Raw genomic sequence first — 15,774 nt, forward strand, 5'->3', positions numbered from 1 at the left:
ATTTAGAGGATCTTCCACAGGCAGCATTGATGGTACTTCTCTAATAACTTTAGATGTCTTCTGTACATTGTCCATGTCTCAGCTCCATACAGCAAGGTGGGGATCACAACTGCTTAATAAATCACAAGCTTGGTTTTGGATGTTGTGAAATTTGAACACCCATCTTTAGATGTACCAAGGCTGCACTTGTACATTTGAGGCAATATTGGATTTCTTTATTGATGTCAATCTTCTGTGAAAGATGGCTCCTGAGGTATGGGAAATACTCAACGTTCTCCAGAGTCTCACCATACATCTGCATTGCCAGAGTCTGGGACTGTTCCTTAGGAACTTGTTTGTGGAGGACCTTAGTCTTCTGAATGTTAAGTGTCAGTCCCATTATCTTGTATGCCTCGGTAAAGATGCCGCTGTTTGCCTGAAGGTTTGCTTCTGAGTGAACACATACTACAACATCATCAGCATACTGGAGCTCGATGATTGAGGTCAGGGTAGTCATAAGAAGTGAGTGTATCTATTAATTCTGCATTAAAGCCTTATGCAGCTGAAAAACTGCTTGCTTCTCTTAAGACAGAAGATTTTGAAGAGAGACCAACTGAGGTACCATTTAAACTGGTTACTAAGGAAGATCAAGATCTCTTGTAAAACCAAGCCTTGTAGAAAAAAACAAAAAACATACAGTGTCTCTTTCCAAGCTGAGAGAGCAGCCCCTTTGCCTAACCAGAAAATTCTATATTAATCATGGCATCGTGAACTGAATTACCAATCCCTAGTATTTCTCAAGATCTTAGTGTAGCGGTTCCCAACCTCGGGTTGTGACCCAAATGAGAGTCTCGGGGGCAATGCTGGCAGCACCACGTATAAAGAACAAGCTGCGCCACATGCTGGGAGTGCCTCCATCCCCAGGCCACTGCCACTGCTGCACTCTGCTCCCAGCAGCGGGTTGCAGCAAAAAAAAGGTTGGGAACCACTGTTTTAGTGGAATGTAAATCCCTGGTTGTGCCACAGGATTCATTCAGAGCTCATATCTAATGTAATGTTTAAACTGTTTAAATATGTTAGAGGTACAGGAATAATTCTAAGGACATCTTCTCTCCTCTTTCTTTCCTGACCCCAAAACTTGTTACATGGAATGTATACACGTGTGGGGTAACTTTGCCTTACAATATAAGAATAATTAATTGATATTAAACAGAAAGTTGCGACCCATGTATAGGTTAAAAGATAAAAAGGTTTTTCTGAGGGACAGTATGCAGTAGCTTAAAGAATTGAAAAGAAATGTGCATTCTTCAATATCATCTGAAATAACCAAAAGTTCAAAGAAAAGCAGTACCTGGATTGAAAAATTTGAAGAATATAATCCTAAACAGTTTACCTTTTTTCCGAGTATGTTTAAAACAGAATAGTATGGCAAACTTACATTTAGAAAAAGGAGTTAAATTGACTGTCATTACTATAAATAGGAGGATTTCAGAAAAAAGTTGGAAACAATTTTAAAATAATTCAGTTCATGCATCTGGCCTTAGTTTACATATATCATAGTATCATAGATAGGTATGAGCAAGTATGTGGAAAAATTTTCCCCCTCCCACACACACACACACTTTTTAAAATCCCTAACAACCTAATTTGTTTTGAAATTACTTTACATAATTACAGAAAATCGTTATATTGTGTTATTAATAGAAAAGCTGTTTCTTGAGAATACAAGGATAAAGTAAAATTACCAGTTACTCATAGTAGTAGGCTTATAATGTATTACAATTATTTAAATTGACTATTAGATTTGAGAAACTGATGATTATAAGTGAATTTTCATTCATTCACTTTTTAGATTTAACTATCATATACTTTTCTTTATTTGACTGACTTTCAGTGTGTGGCAGGGCACTGTTGGTGCCTGCCACTTTAAGGACAGAGCCAAATAGCCAGCAGGTGATTGATTGCGGCAGCCATTTTAGATCCCAGGCTGCTTATTTAAAAAGGGTAGGTCACTGCTGGTAAGCCAGGCACTATGCAACATCCTGCAGGTAAGGGCAGGAGCTATAGGGGATGGCTTGGAGGCTCCTGGTCCTGGGCAGGACTGCACCCTGCTGGGAGTGGGTGGCCTGGTGGGGCTCTCATTCCCCAGGAAATGCCAGGCCAGTTATCACCCTGGTGAAGGGCGGGTAGGGGCACCTTAACCCCAGCCCTCACCTTCAGGTGGGTCATTTACCATTAGAGCAAGGTAGATCAGCTAAGGTTCGGGAAGCACTTGAGCCTGCTGGGGGAGTGACCACACAGGGCCAGGCATGCTTCCAGGAGCACCTGAGCTGGGAATGGGGGACCCCAATCCCTAAGTGCAGGCAGAAGGTGTAAACCCAACTGAGGGACTCAACCGGTCAATGCTGGGGCCAGGACCGGAAGGGTCAAAAGGGCCAGGGTCCCACTGCGAGGGATGCCCATGATGAGCAAAGAAGCTTGGGGTCCCAAGTGGCCTGAGATGGGGTCAGGGCTGATATGGAATCTGAAGATCCCATAATTGGGGCCACAGCTAATGTGTGAAGGGGACATTTGAGCCAACTGCCTGAGATGCCATCTGTGAGGCTTGAGCTGTGGTGTAGGGGTGGAACAGACCACGGATAGCTCCCCCAATATTGGGGTGTAAAATGGGCAGCCTCCCACCTTAATTAACAACATAATTAATTACAATAAGGTGTGGCAGGTGAGACAGGTGGGTGGTGTGCCCAGAGGCAGGTGGGAAACTAGCTCTGTGGCTAGTCAGTGGCTTTTTAAAAATTGTTTTAGGTTCAGTTTTTACAATTTTTATTTCCTTAACCTAAACAGAATGACCTCCAAACAAATTTGTTTGAAGTTTGGCATGATTAATTAATGTAATCTAACTTGGTATTTATTCCTGTGTGTTGTATGTAGCAACATTTGCACCAGCAAAAAGACAATGAAGAAGCTCTGAAGATTTTGGCAACATTTTTCCAAGCTATAGCAGCAGTAGGAGAGGATAGCATTGCTTCCTATACTGATATTCTCACAAGCCTGTATCCAAGCTGTTGCAAATAACTTGAGCTGTTATTGTCAGGAAAAAAAAATCACATGCATCAATATTTTTACTAACATCTTAAAGTTTTTTTTATCGTTGTCTCTACAAATGCATTCTATATGTTGAATATTCTCTGCATGTGACTTAATAACCATCCTCTCTTTTTGGACATTTTATTTATGTCAGTTCATTCTTCACCAGAATTATTCAGAGCTGTTGGCTCTGGTCCACCATTTCCTTGTTAAATGTTTACAATTTGTAAGTGTTGTGACCCTGGTGCCAGCACCAGTAATCCTAATTCTAACAATTTACACTTGTCAGTTTTCTTTAAACTCCATTACTGCTCATTGAAATGCTACATGAAATGGATTGGAGAACATTTAACATGTAACAAATTGGAGATACAGGAAAATTTTCCTTTATGTCACATTTAATTATATATTGGGCTTTTGTTTTTGTTTTTCAGAATTGTGACCTGGCCCAGCAGAGTATAGTTCATATTGTTCAGAGTCCAAATGAAGATGTGCAGAAAAGGGCGAAAGGTGGTCATATTCCCCTGGAAAGAGAACCTAAAAGCTTAACTCGTGTAGACCTCAGTACCAGCATCCTTCCATCTTACTCCATGGGGCTAGCTGTTATTTTGGATACTGCAGATGACAGCCTTCCCCTTCCATCTGACAAATCAGGTAACTCACTGAATTTTCATGTTTCAAAACCCAGTTACACACTGGAATCTCTCCTTCTTTGTAGAACAGCATATGGAATGGAAAAAAAAATCTTTTAGTTTTCTTTTTTCAAGCAAACAATATTAGGACAATAATATATGGTGAATATGCAGAGGAGCACATAATATTTTTTTTCTAACAGTACATGATGCCTTTGGTTGGTTGATGAATTGACTGATTCTAACTTCTAATAATTAATATTACAGATGAATATAAGTAAGCAAAAGAAGCAAATACCATTTATCCTTAAATATGTTAGAAACAGTTGCTTTTACTAGAAGTGAAATGGATTATGCATTAAAATTTTAATTTCCAAGCTATCGCAATGTTTTTATGCTCATAAGTTTTAGGAAGATATTTCTATAAAGCAGTTTTTGTAACATTGCAGACAAACATTAACATATAAGAACAGACTGCTTATGCTGTGGATTTTAAAGTTTCTTATTCATAAAATTATTGCTTGGGATATCTGGTTTCCATTTTGGGTATCTCTATCAAGCACAGATGAAGCAACATGCAAACTAGTCATTAAAAATATTAACAGCTGCTGGATATGTTACACTTGAATTTGATCAAGGGGCTACATGAATGGAATGAAATGATTGGTGGTCCCATTCAAGTCTCAAATCCAACTTTACTGAACATATAAGCAATACCACTACTCAAGAAAAACCCAAACAGTCTGTAAAGGTATTTTTATGCAGGCCTTCTTAACGACTCATGATGACTCAGGTGATCAGGCATCATTATGGCACTGGGGGTCACGTTTTTGACCAGTCTGGTCTCCGTTGGCTTAATAACATCTCCCCAAATTTAAGTTGTTTCCTTAGGCTTTTTATACTCTTTTACAGCCTGTTGGGGGTAGCTACAATAAGGCTATGGCCTGCACCTGCCTGATGTCTTATCAGAGTACACCATCAGGCTGGAGGACCGCACCACCACTACCAATCTCCGGTGTTTTGCTCTCATCTGCCACACCTTGATATTTTTTTAAATATTGGGAACTGGATGTAGGGACTGATAGAAGTTCTGGCTGGTCCTTTCAGAGTATTTTCTTCATGGGGCTCCACCTCCCCTCACACCTCACCCTTACTACTTCCCAGGTGATGCACATCTGCATCCTGCTTTTGCATTAACTGGATATGTCTCTGGCAGTTAATCACTGGCTTATTGAATGAATGCATCCATGAATTTAAATCAGTTCATGCAGGCTTCATAAGGCCATCTACTTGGATTAATTCATTACAGGTTCAAGGGTCAATCCATTCAGATCTGCTCATTTAGGGTCCATAAGACAATCAACTTAAATATAATTCATTCCAGTTCATGGGTCAATCAATTTAGATCAGTTCATTAAGATTCCATAAGATAATCAACTTAAATCAATTCATTCCAGGTATCTGGGTCAAGTTATTTTGCTCTCTCTTGTAGAGTTAATGACCCAGCCTGAACAGCAGCTCCACCCAGGTTTAGCTCCACAGGGCTGGGACCAGTGGGACTTTTGCAGGGATGGAGCTTTCCCTCTTCTCCCTTTCCCTGGCGCAGTGAGACAAAATGATACTCAAAAAAAAAAAAAAGAATTCCCCCCCCCCCCCCCCCCCCAAAAAAAAATCAAGTGGCTGTGCCCCTGAAACTCACAGACCCACTCATGCTGGCAGCTCTTTCACTCCCTCTCTCTGCCAGCTTCTTGCTTCCATTTTCACTCATTTAGTATTCACCCGGCTGGACCTGTGCAGTTTCTTGGTGCTCCATGTCCAGGGTTTTGCCAGTGGTCTTCCAACCATTCTGGCCAGTGGGCCGGCTTTCTTCACCTGTGGCTAGCCACGGGGCACTGCTGACTGGGAAGGTCTCTGGTGTCCAGTTTTCCAGCCTGCTGTGGTCCTCCCCCAGCTGCCCCGTTCTGGAGCCAGAAATACCTTTCTTTGTGCTCCCTTCACTAATCTGGAAGGAGCACTTGCTGTGGAAACACAGCAGCATGCTCCCTACTGCAGATGGACTCCTCTCTGTACCTGCAGTAAGTATCCCACTTTCTTGATCCCTGGGGCTTCCTCATCACCCCACTCCTCTCCCCTCACACAGCCTTCTTCTGCATATTCCATATAAGGTCATGCTATATGTTTTCACCAATTACCTTTTTACAGCAGTGTTTTCCTAATCAATCTGTCACTCTCTCTGTCACCTTCAGCCTATTTTTTTCTGAACTTACTTTTTACCTACTAAGCTATCTATCCTTGGGCTTGTTTTGCAATTGGAACCAGCCTGGGTCCCATCTGTCACCAGGATCCCAAGTCAGTTGTGGAACAGCGAGGGCACAGCTGTGGTGCCGGCTGCCGCCGGTGCTGCAGGGAGCCACAGTCATGCAGCGGCCCTAGGTTGAGCCCCTATACAAACACACCCATAGACCACACATCCCCCCCGCTACTCCCCATACCAGGTGGGTTGGGGTGCCTTAACCTCAGCCTCCACCTTCGGGTGGGTTATGTAATGTAGGAAAGGCCAGGTAAGCTTCCTGGATCACCTGAGCCTGCTGGGTGAGTGATCCCACAGTGCCAGGCACACTTTGCAAAGCACCTGAACCAGAAATGAGGGACCCTCAATCCTTGAAATCAGGCAAGCAGGGAATACAGAGAGGGAATACAGCTAATGGGAGAAGAGGTACAGTTGAGTGTACTTGCCTGGGATGCCACATGCAAGGCTTGGGGACAGTAAGGGGTGGAATGGAGCTGTGGATAGCCCCCCTTAATATCGGGGTTCAATATGGGCAGCCTCCCACCTTTTTAACATCCTCATATCATTATATCAAGGCATGGCAGGTGCGTGAGGTGGGCTGGTGCTTGCACCAGACGTGAAAGCCTGCCCCTGTGTCACACATCCACCTGCGGAGGGATGATGCATGGCAGCTCTTAGTGCTTACCCCAGCCTTGCCTTTTGATAGTTGCCAGTTATGCTAAGGCAGCTTTTCAGGCCTACAGATAAGCTTTCAAAACTGATTCTTGAAAGAGATTCTCAAGCAACCATATATCTTAGAAGGATTCCTAAAATATTATATCAGTCTTCGAAGACACAACATCCCTGCTATACTCTCCATTGAAAACTATATACTTTCCAAATAGATATGAATCACTGTGGAACAAGACTGAACTAAGTAACGATCGTTTTTGGTAGTTCATTGAGGATGCCTTTTTAAAGAGCTTGGTACACAAATGCTGTTCTGTACCACATTGGAAAACAATATTAGAGTATAGCAAACTAAAACTTCTGTGACTAACACAGCCAGAAAACCCATTGTATACAATATAAGGGTTACCAAAACTATTAAAATAACTTTGAGAGAATTTTTGGAGTAAGTTGTGCAGAAACTATACAATTTATGGGAGGGTCATAGAAGTGTTCCACAACTGACTTGATCAACCTTTCACTGCCAACTAATGATGAATGAGTGCAGTTTAGGAACAAATTAGTGCCTAGCTTAATGATGCACATCTCACATTCTGAATGAGTAATGAGATAAGAGCGGGGCATGCTGATTTAAATCTGATCAGCTGGGGACATGTTTTCAGACTGGTCTAACCGGAGGAAGAAGGGTATTGTGAACTGCTTGCTGCTGCTTTTTTATTTATATTTTCATCCCTGCATACAATATTTATATAGGGTTAATAGCCCTGATGGACTTTGCAGGTCAATTTACAAATATTCAAGGCATTAAGATATATTCATGGGGTACATATACACGTGCATTAATGCAGCATTGCTACTGCACATTTAGTTTGGTAACTCTAATATGAGGTACCACATAAATGTGCAGTAGCTGATGCTAATACACAGTAGCAATGGCTCATGGCCTTTTTTTTTACTCTTAATATGCAGTAGACTAATTCTTCTGCACATTATTGCATTAGCATGGTTTTTGCCGTGATGCCCTAGTGCATAGTAGAATTAGTGTACTGTGCATTAAGCATCTTGTGTAGATGTGCCCATGGAGTTGCAACTTTTTGACAAACTCTTGCTGTCTCCATGACACCTCTGACAAAAGAAAATATTTTCCTTTTCTGTTGCAGATATCCCAATGGCAGGATAATAGTACAGCAGAATGTAGGCTACCATTGTCTGTGGACTACTACTTTTTGTGATGCAGTGAAACACTTTCCATATCGTAGAAACAAAATAAAGAGCAATGTGGTCAGGCTGAAAGTACTTGAACATGAAATAATTCATCCCCCCCCCCAAAAAATAGTACCTCATAGGCAGCTACAAAGTAAGCTTTTTTTTATCCTTCCAGTAATGTGGCTCACTCACCCTTGTACGTGAGAAAGTAATAGCTATTCCAGTAGCTATTTGGTTATTTTTCTTTTTGCTGAGGCTGCTCATAAGGCTGTCAATTGAGGTGGTAATTTTTGTGCCCTAGGGGCACCTCAGAACCCTGGAACCCTGAAAGCACAATCCAAATTGATAGGGTTAAGTGCGTCACATCTATGTACGCTAAGTGCAGACCTATATGCTTCCAAGAAGTAATTCAGTGTTGGATACCTATGCTCTCTACACATAAAAAGGGAAAAACTTAAGTGCCTCCAAGGCACTGTCCAAGGAGCTCAGGGTCATTTGAGCTACCCAATGGAAAACACTAAACACAGGGACTTGGCTGAACTCCTGCTCTTAACTTAGGTGCTTAAAGCAGCCTATACATTAAAGGGGTCTTCATTCACTTGCCCACCCTTTTACGTAATTACCTAGTGATAAAGCAGTCACCTGGGGAGTAGAAACGTCATGTTCTAGTTCCTCCTGAACATTGAGATTCAAACCCACATTTCCTGCTTCCCCAACAAGTGCCCTAACCACGTAGCTTGCAATGTTAGCTGGGCAATTGGGTAGAAAGAAATGCAAAAGTTAAGATATCTGACGGGCACCAAGTAAAAGGGAACCTGACACTATAGCCCAGTGAAGAGTGCTGCTCCTTTACAGGAGCTGGACTTGGTGCTGAAGAGTACCTGCTCACAGAATCCCATTAAATAGTAGACTCATCTTTGCAGTCAGGAAAGGTGCAGACTGGGGATTTAGTTATCTACAAAGAATTCAGGGCCTGCTCCTTGGCTGCCTAGAAAACACCTTCACCTTGAACTGCAGTATTTTTATAATGAATTGGACCTCAGTGAGTGTATTAGAATGAAGGAGGTTCTTGAGAACTGGACTGAAAGAAAGCTAACTTTGTGCCAGTGCTTAGAAAGGGTAAATGAAATGGCCTGTGTAATTATAGAACAGTGAATACAGGACTCCATCAATACAGAATTAAAAAGGGTAATATAATTAATGGCAACATGGATTTATGGGAAATAGATCTTGTCATTTTAACATTATATCGTTTATGTTCAGGTTACAAGTTTAGTTGATAAAGATAACTATGCTGACGCAACATACTTCTTTAAGGCATTTGACATGACATCTTGATTAATAAATTAGAATGATAGAAAATCTTCATGGCATGCATTTAATGGTTTAAAAACTGGCTAACTATGAGGGTAAGAAGTATAATTGTGAATGATGAATCATCACTGAATAGATATGTCCCTACTGGGGCTATGTGGTCTTTAGCCTTATTTTATTTAATATCTTTATCACTGATCTGCAGAAAATATAAGATAATTACTGATACATTTTTCAAACTAGATGAACATTGAGGTATCCATAATTAATAAAGAAGAAATATATCATAGCATAGGGAGATTATGTTATGCCTGTATTTAGCATCTGTACAGTTACTACTTGGATACTGTGTCCAATTGTGGTGTCTGCGCTTTGGGAACATTGCTGAAAAATTGCAGAGGTTTTGGAGAAGGGCCACAGGAATGATTAAAGGATTACAAAGCATGCTTTGCAGTGGAAAACTGAAAGTGTTTTATCTACTTAGTTTATCAAAGAGAAGGTTAAGGGGTGAGTTGATCATAGTTTAGAAATAACTACATAGGGATCAGAAATATGATAGTCATGGGCTCTTACAGTTAGAAAGCTAAGAGCCCTGTCAGAGGTACATTTATGGCATGATTAATGTGATAATTGTTCCATAAATGGCAACATGCTTCATGTTCAGCCACTTTATAGCATCATAAAGTGGCAAACCTGCCTGTAGTGGGACCCAGGCTGAAGGGTCACACCAGGGTGGTGCCCAGATGCTGCACTCTCAATGGGTGTTTACTCCCTTTATCTATATCCTGCCTGCTATGACCTGTTGTTAATGAGAAGGATATCAGGAGGTGGTAGGTGACTGTAGTGGGTTATGCGGAGATGGGCACAGGCCTCAGTGTCTGGGCCTCAGTGTCTGTGGGCTCTGCCTCCCCTATACCCCACCCCTCTCCAAGTGGGTGTTCTGATGATGCTACTGGAGTAAGCATATGGTCCTCTAGGCACCTGCCTTCACATGAAGGAGGAAAGGTCCAACATGGAAAAAAAACCAGGACAGTCTAGAACTAATGTGAGCTGGCTGGGTCCTGCTATTCCAGCAAGGGCTTACCACCAATGTTGTTTGTACAATATAGAAATTAACAAAGCAACACAATATAAAAAGTCATGTCCACCGTTCATTCATGGGCCTAGCTTCAGCCTTGAAATATATGTCTGCCTTCTCCTGGGGCAGCTAAGGCTCTGCAGGGTTTGTCCCCACTTGCAAACTTGATTCACAGGGCTGGCCTGTATCTGACCAACCCCTGTGGGTGATTTCAGGCCACAAGTATTATGACCTCTCATGAGGCCCTGGCAGGTACTTGGCATCCAGCATCTGCAGAAGCATCAGCTTCCTGTGGTGGGAGCAAAGGTTGGGCTAGCCTCTGATGGGGTGTCCTTGGCTCCAGTGGGGATATGAAGTGCAGTCTGGGGCCTATGCCAGAGTCCTCCCACTCCTGGGGCTGGCACCCTTCTATAAGGGAACTTCCAGGTTTGTCTGAACCAACCCAGACCCCTGCAGGCCCCCACATGCTCTGCTGCTGCCAGGGGCTGAGAGCCCATGCAGGGCTCATCGTTGTCTGCAGCTATGGCTCCCAGGCTCTAGGTGGTGCCAGGTACTCAAGCTACCTGTTCTTAGCCCTGCCCAGGCTCCAGGCCTGTGTGGAGCCCTGCTTCCTGCTCCCAGCCCTTCTTGTGGGGCAGGCATGTGGGTAGTGCGTCACCCACCATTTCTCTGCCTTGCCCAGGGGGCAGGTATGCGGGTGAGGGGGCATGCTGTCTGCCCACAGGCATGCTGTTTACCATTGGAACAGTGCAGGATCCCACTGGGTGTGGATCACCCTGGAAGCTGTTGTCCTGGTAAGTATGGGGCCGCACCAGGTCCCTGCTTCACTGCCACAAAAATGTTGCACGTGTAATGTAGAACACCTATGTGGCTGGTTTGTATGGTGCATTAAATTGGATATGTGGTATGCACCTCAGACCTGGGGCTGCCTGGTCCCAGACTATCAGCTGAACTTCAGAATTGGTCATAGGGTTATGCTGGGGTCAGGGACATAACCACGTGCCACCTGCTCCAGAGGATTGGGCTAGGGGCAGCCCTGGTTCCTAGTATGACCCTGGAAGTAAAATGATTGGAATCTGAAGGCAGCTATGTCCTACCCCAAACATTGCACATCCTGCCGCGCATATGTGGTATGGTAGAATGTGCAAGTTTTCAAAGAGAGCATAAAACACCTCGGATCCCAAGTGTGCCATTATTTTGACATCTGCCAGCAGCCTAAGATATAATCATATTCAATGGCCAGTGAAGTTAGGTAAAATAATCATGCTCAATAACTCAGTAAAGTTAAGTAAAATAAAATTAGATGAAAATGTTTTACTGTGAGGAGGAACAACCATTAAAACAAATTATCAACACCTGATGACTTTTAAATCAAGAGTTGATCTTTTATTAAAATATATATTCCTATTCAGCCACAACTATTGGACTTGAAATAAGAAATAATTAAGGGAAGTCTTACAACCTTGGTTGTGCCAAAGGTCTGGATAGTTCATTACAATATTCCCTTCTTACCATGAAGTCTATGACCCTGCTAATCTAATACCTCATCAAACTAATCTGTGATGTCATCAAAATAGCAAACTAACCTGACAAGTTATTTATTGTATATGCTCATAGAGGGGAGTAGACATCTGTTGACAAAGTGGTACAAAAAGGCCTAGCAATGAAACTCAAAGTTAGGGTTTGTTTTTTTATCACATTGGTAGGAAAGGCCTCACAAATATGTTCAACTCATCTTCTGTCAATATTGAGAAGAACAGGTAGAATATCCTAATTTTTTTCTGAGTGTAAAAATGAGATTAGCAAGGCTCTAGGGGTGTTTATAGACATGTTCCATGAGTTGTGGGGAGAGGTGCTGTAATGAAAGCACCCGGAGCATCATGTGTATCAGTGTCCCAGCACTGAAAAATATTGGTGGGGGTGTTTTAACTAAAGCTTGTCTAATGTGCTTTAGTTAAAATGCCCTGCCTCCATTTTTTAGCTTGAGAATGCTGATACATGTGACACTGAAGTCTGCTGAAGTACAATTAATCAAGTTTGCTATGACACATTGCATGTGTATAGGCACCCTAGGGTTCTGAGACTTAAGTCCTTAAAGAATGATTTTGTTGTGTGCGTGTGCATGTGCGTGTATGTATGAGAGAGAAACTAACCTCAGAAAGGAAGACTTAGGATTTAGAGCTTGCTTATCCAGATCTGTACAGTCTTCTGTGGAAAAATCTGGTGAGGTGTAACAAATTGACATTTAATTGAGTCTATCACTGTAATTGATAGGAATGATATTTGAACTTTCAACAACATGTTAGTTAAATGTTATTTTTGTTTTACTCTTTTTAATGTATAAGGTATTTTATTAAATCTCTTCTCGTATAATACATGCAGTAAAAAACAAAAACCAAAAACAGCCAGGCATCCCAGCCTGAATGATTTAGAAATGCTGTAAAGGACAAGAGAGAGAGAGAGAGAGAGAGAGAGAGAGTGTGTGTGTGTGTGTGTGTGTGTGTGTGTGTGGAGGGGTGGGGGGCGGGTGTCTGAATTCTGCTTGAAGCAAATGGGCAACTCAAGTTTCTGAAGTAGTTTAGAATTACTTCTTGCATTTCTGAAACTTATATTGTCAAATTAGTTCCAGGTCAGATAGTGGTATGATGTGCGTTTCCACCTTCCCATTTTAATATGGCATTAGACTGAGTATTCCTAAACCTAAGACACACTGCTGTTTTTTCTCATCATCTTCTTGAGAATATCATCAAAATGTGAGCACTGATCCATCCAAAATGGCCTCCAGCATTGCATGAATATCTATATTGATACTTCAGGACATGAACCTCTAGAACTGCTCAGCAACTGAACCAGACAAAACTAAGACAAGTACAACAATGCAGTTATTTTTGCTGTTCATAACCTATTTTTAGCCATCTGCATCTGAAAACTAAATATCTATAAATCTACTATTCATACAAAAAAATCAAAAAAAGCTTTCTATGCAGGTTTCTCTGTTGTGATTCAATAAAGTTAATAAAGAGGAAGCATTTCAAAATAAACAGGATTTTTTTCTGTGTATGTTGGTACAAATCACTGATGGATTAATTATAAAATAAATTAATGAATCACATCTACTTTAGGTCCACAATGGTGTGAATCAATAATTTGAGGAGGGTAAAGCAGTATGCTGTTTAATTTGCATTAAGTAATTAACTTATTTTTTCAAAGTTTTATCAAGCTCGTAATCTAATAACAGCAATCAAAGTGCTTACTCTGAGCTTGATAGCTTTTCCTTTGAAGGAATATATCTATGTTCAAGTTTTTAAAAAAATTCTTTACATACGCCATTTTAAGCAGAATTACGAAACTTTATTAATTCCATTCTTTTGACAGATATTCGCATAAAGGAAACACCATTGTTCTATAAGCAAAGGGAATAATTAATTTAGTGTGGAACAGATGTATTGTTTTAGCAGATGAATTAAAGTAACTAGTTAGTTTTTGATGGTATTTTCTGATTTGGTGCACTGACAGTTTACTCTTACAATAGGATTAAATCCTTTAATCAGTTTTAATTTAAAAGGAAACACGTTCTGTGGTACATTGTTTTAGTCTGTGTTTGATTGGGGCTTGGAAAAGTAGTTGTTTGACCAAATTTATTGCCTTAAAAGTGAAGTGCAAAATGTATTTGAATTATAATCTTGCATTGATAAATGATAGAAGCTAAATGGTGAGTCTTTCACTACTGTCTCTGGCATGGGTGTGGCAGGATGCATTATCTCAGGAGTAGCTCCCAAAACACCATCCCAAGATCAGTAGGAAGCATGTGGAAAACATTTAAAATCTGCAGTGCAGAAGTGGGAAGAAAGCAGTGGACCATAAGCTGAATATGAGCCAACAGTGTGCTCTTGTTGGGGGAAAAACAAGCCAACAGTATACTGGGTTGGATCAATAGAAATGTCACCTGCAAATCAAAGGAAATGTTTTTCCACTTAATTCAGCACTGATGAGGCCTCAGCGGGACTATTGTGTCCAGTTGTGGGCTTCACACTTCAACAAGGATGTGGACAGATTGGAAAGAATCCAGTGCAGAGCAACAAAAATGATTAATTGGGGGCTAGAAGGCATGATTTATGAAGAATGGCTGAAAGAGTTATGGTTTGTTTAGTCTGAAGAAGAGAAGACTGCAGAGGCATTTGATAACAGTCTTCAAATACCTGAATGTTGATGCCAGTGGGATTTTCTCTGGGGCTACAGGGGACAGGACTAGGAGCAATAGCCTCCAGCTGCAACAGAGGATATTTAGGTTGGAGAGTAGGAGGAACCTCTTGACTCTGAGGGTGGTCAAGAATTTGGAACACGCTACTTAGAAAAGCTGTGGAGTCTTCATCCTTGAAAATTTTCAGGAGCAGATTGGACTGATACTTGTTTGGGATAGTTTAGTAAGGAATGATACTTTCTTAGACAGAAGGCTGGACTAGATGACCTTGCGAAGTCCCTTGCAGCCCTACTTTCCTATGATATCTATGGGAAGGAGCCTCCAGGAGTGTCACTTCAGCCGCTCCTGCTGCAGACTGTGCAAGTGTAAAGTATATTCTTTCTTCATGAGCTGAATAGTTCTGCGAAACTTTTGATGAATGATGAAGAAGAAATGTTGGCATGGCTCTGCTTTCACCCTTCCGCTCCTTGTCCCTTTGAAGAGCCTGGCTGCATCATCAGCATTGCAAGTACCATAATTCTGATTAGTCCCTAGTTTTGCTTTTAAGTTTTATTCACCTCACATATATGTCAAAGGACAATGGAAAGAATTACCAAGGGGTTGGTAATGTTACCATTCACTGTAGAGGAAACACTGATTCATGAACACATTCTCACACATATACCTGTTTTCTCCCAAACTGAGCATAATAAATATTGTCCGTGTCTGAAGCTGCTTTTATCTGGAGATTTTGTCTGGGCTCCAGCCTGGTTTACAAAAGCTTTATTCTCAGATATTTCTATTGCTGTGGTTCTCAAGCAATCCAGAGGTGAAGAACAGGCAACTCTCAGAGCACTGGTGATCTATGGGGAGATAATTGGTTACATGAGGTAGTTTCCTCCTATTTATTTTGAGATATTAAACTATATTGATGCCAGATTGAAATATATTAAATTCTTGTCTAATGAATTTTCCAATTTAATACTTGCTCTAGTGTCCACAAAGTTCACATATGAATGTGAAGCAGGGTGGGAAGGAGGGAACCACAGGGCATGCTCTCTAGTTGCATGTTATTCATCTTATGATGTTTTGAGAACCTCTGTTCTAATTTGCTGTACATTTTTACACAGTCAGTTGAGTGGTAATTTTTTTGTACACATGTCAGATCAAAATAGAATTAGGATAATGGGACAAAGAAACTGGCATATTAGATAAAATCATTGGTCACTTTGTCTCCAGTACCCTTTTTCTAGTGCTGGCCAGTCCTGTAAAAAGGATATCCAGATAAAAAGAACTCTGATTTTGTAATCTACACTCAATTTTAAAATTCTGTAATTAG

General features: G+C 41.3%; 1 protein-coding gene across 1 annotated transcript in view; it reads left to right on the forward strand.

The window, feature by feature from the left end:
• PRKN (parkin RBR E3 ubiquitin protein ligase) overlaps positions 1-15,774 on the forward strand; it is a 939,557-nt gene that overhangs the window by 15,097 nt on the left and 908,686 nt on the right. Inside the window, exon 3 of the mRNA XM_014519112.2 lies at positions 3,501-3,720. Coding sequence (XP_014374598.1) covers positions 3,501-3,720 — 220 coding nt within the window. The remainder of the gene's footprint in view (positions 1-3,500; positions 3,721-15,774) is intronic.

This window comes from Alligator sinensis, unplaced genomic scaffold (genome assembly GCF_000455745.1).
Source record: "Alligator sinensis unplaced genomic scaffold, ASM45574v1 scaffold682_1, whole genome shotgun sequence".
Lineage (NCBI taxonomy): Eukaryota > Metazoa > Chordata > Crocodylia > Alligatoridae > Alligator > Alligator sinensis.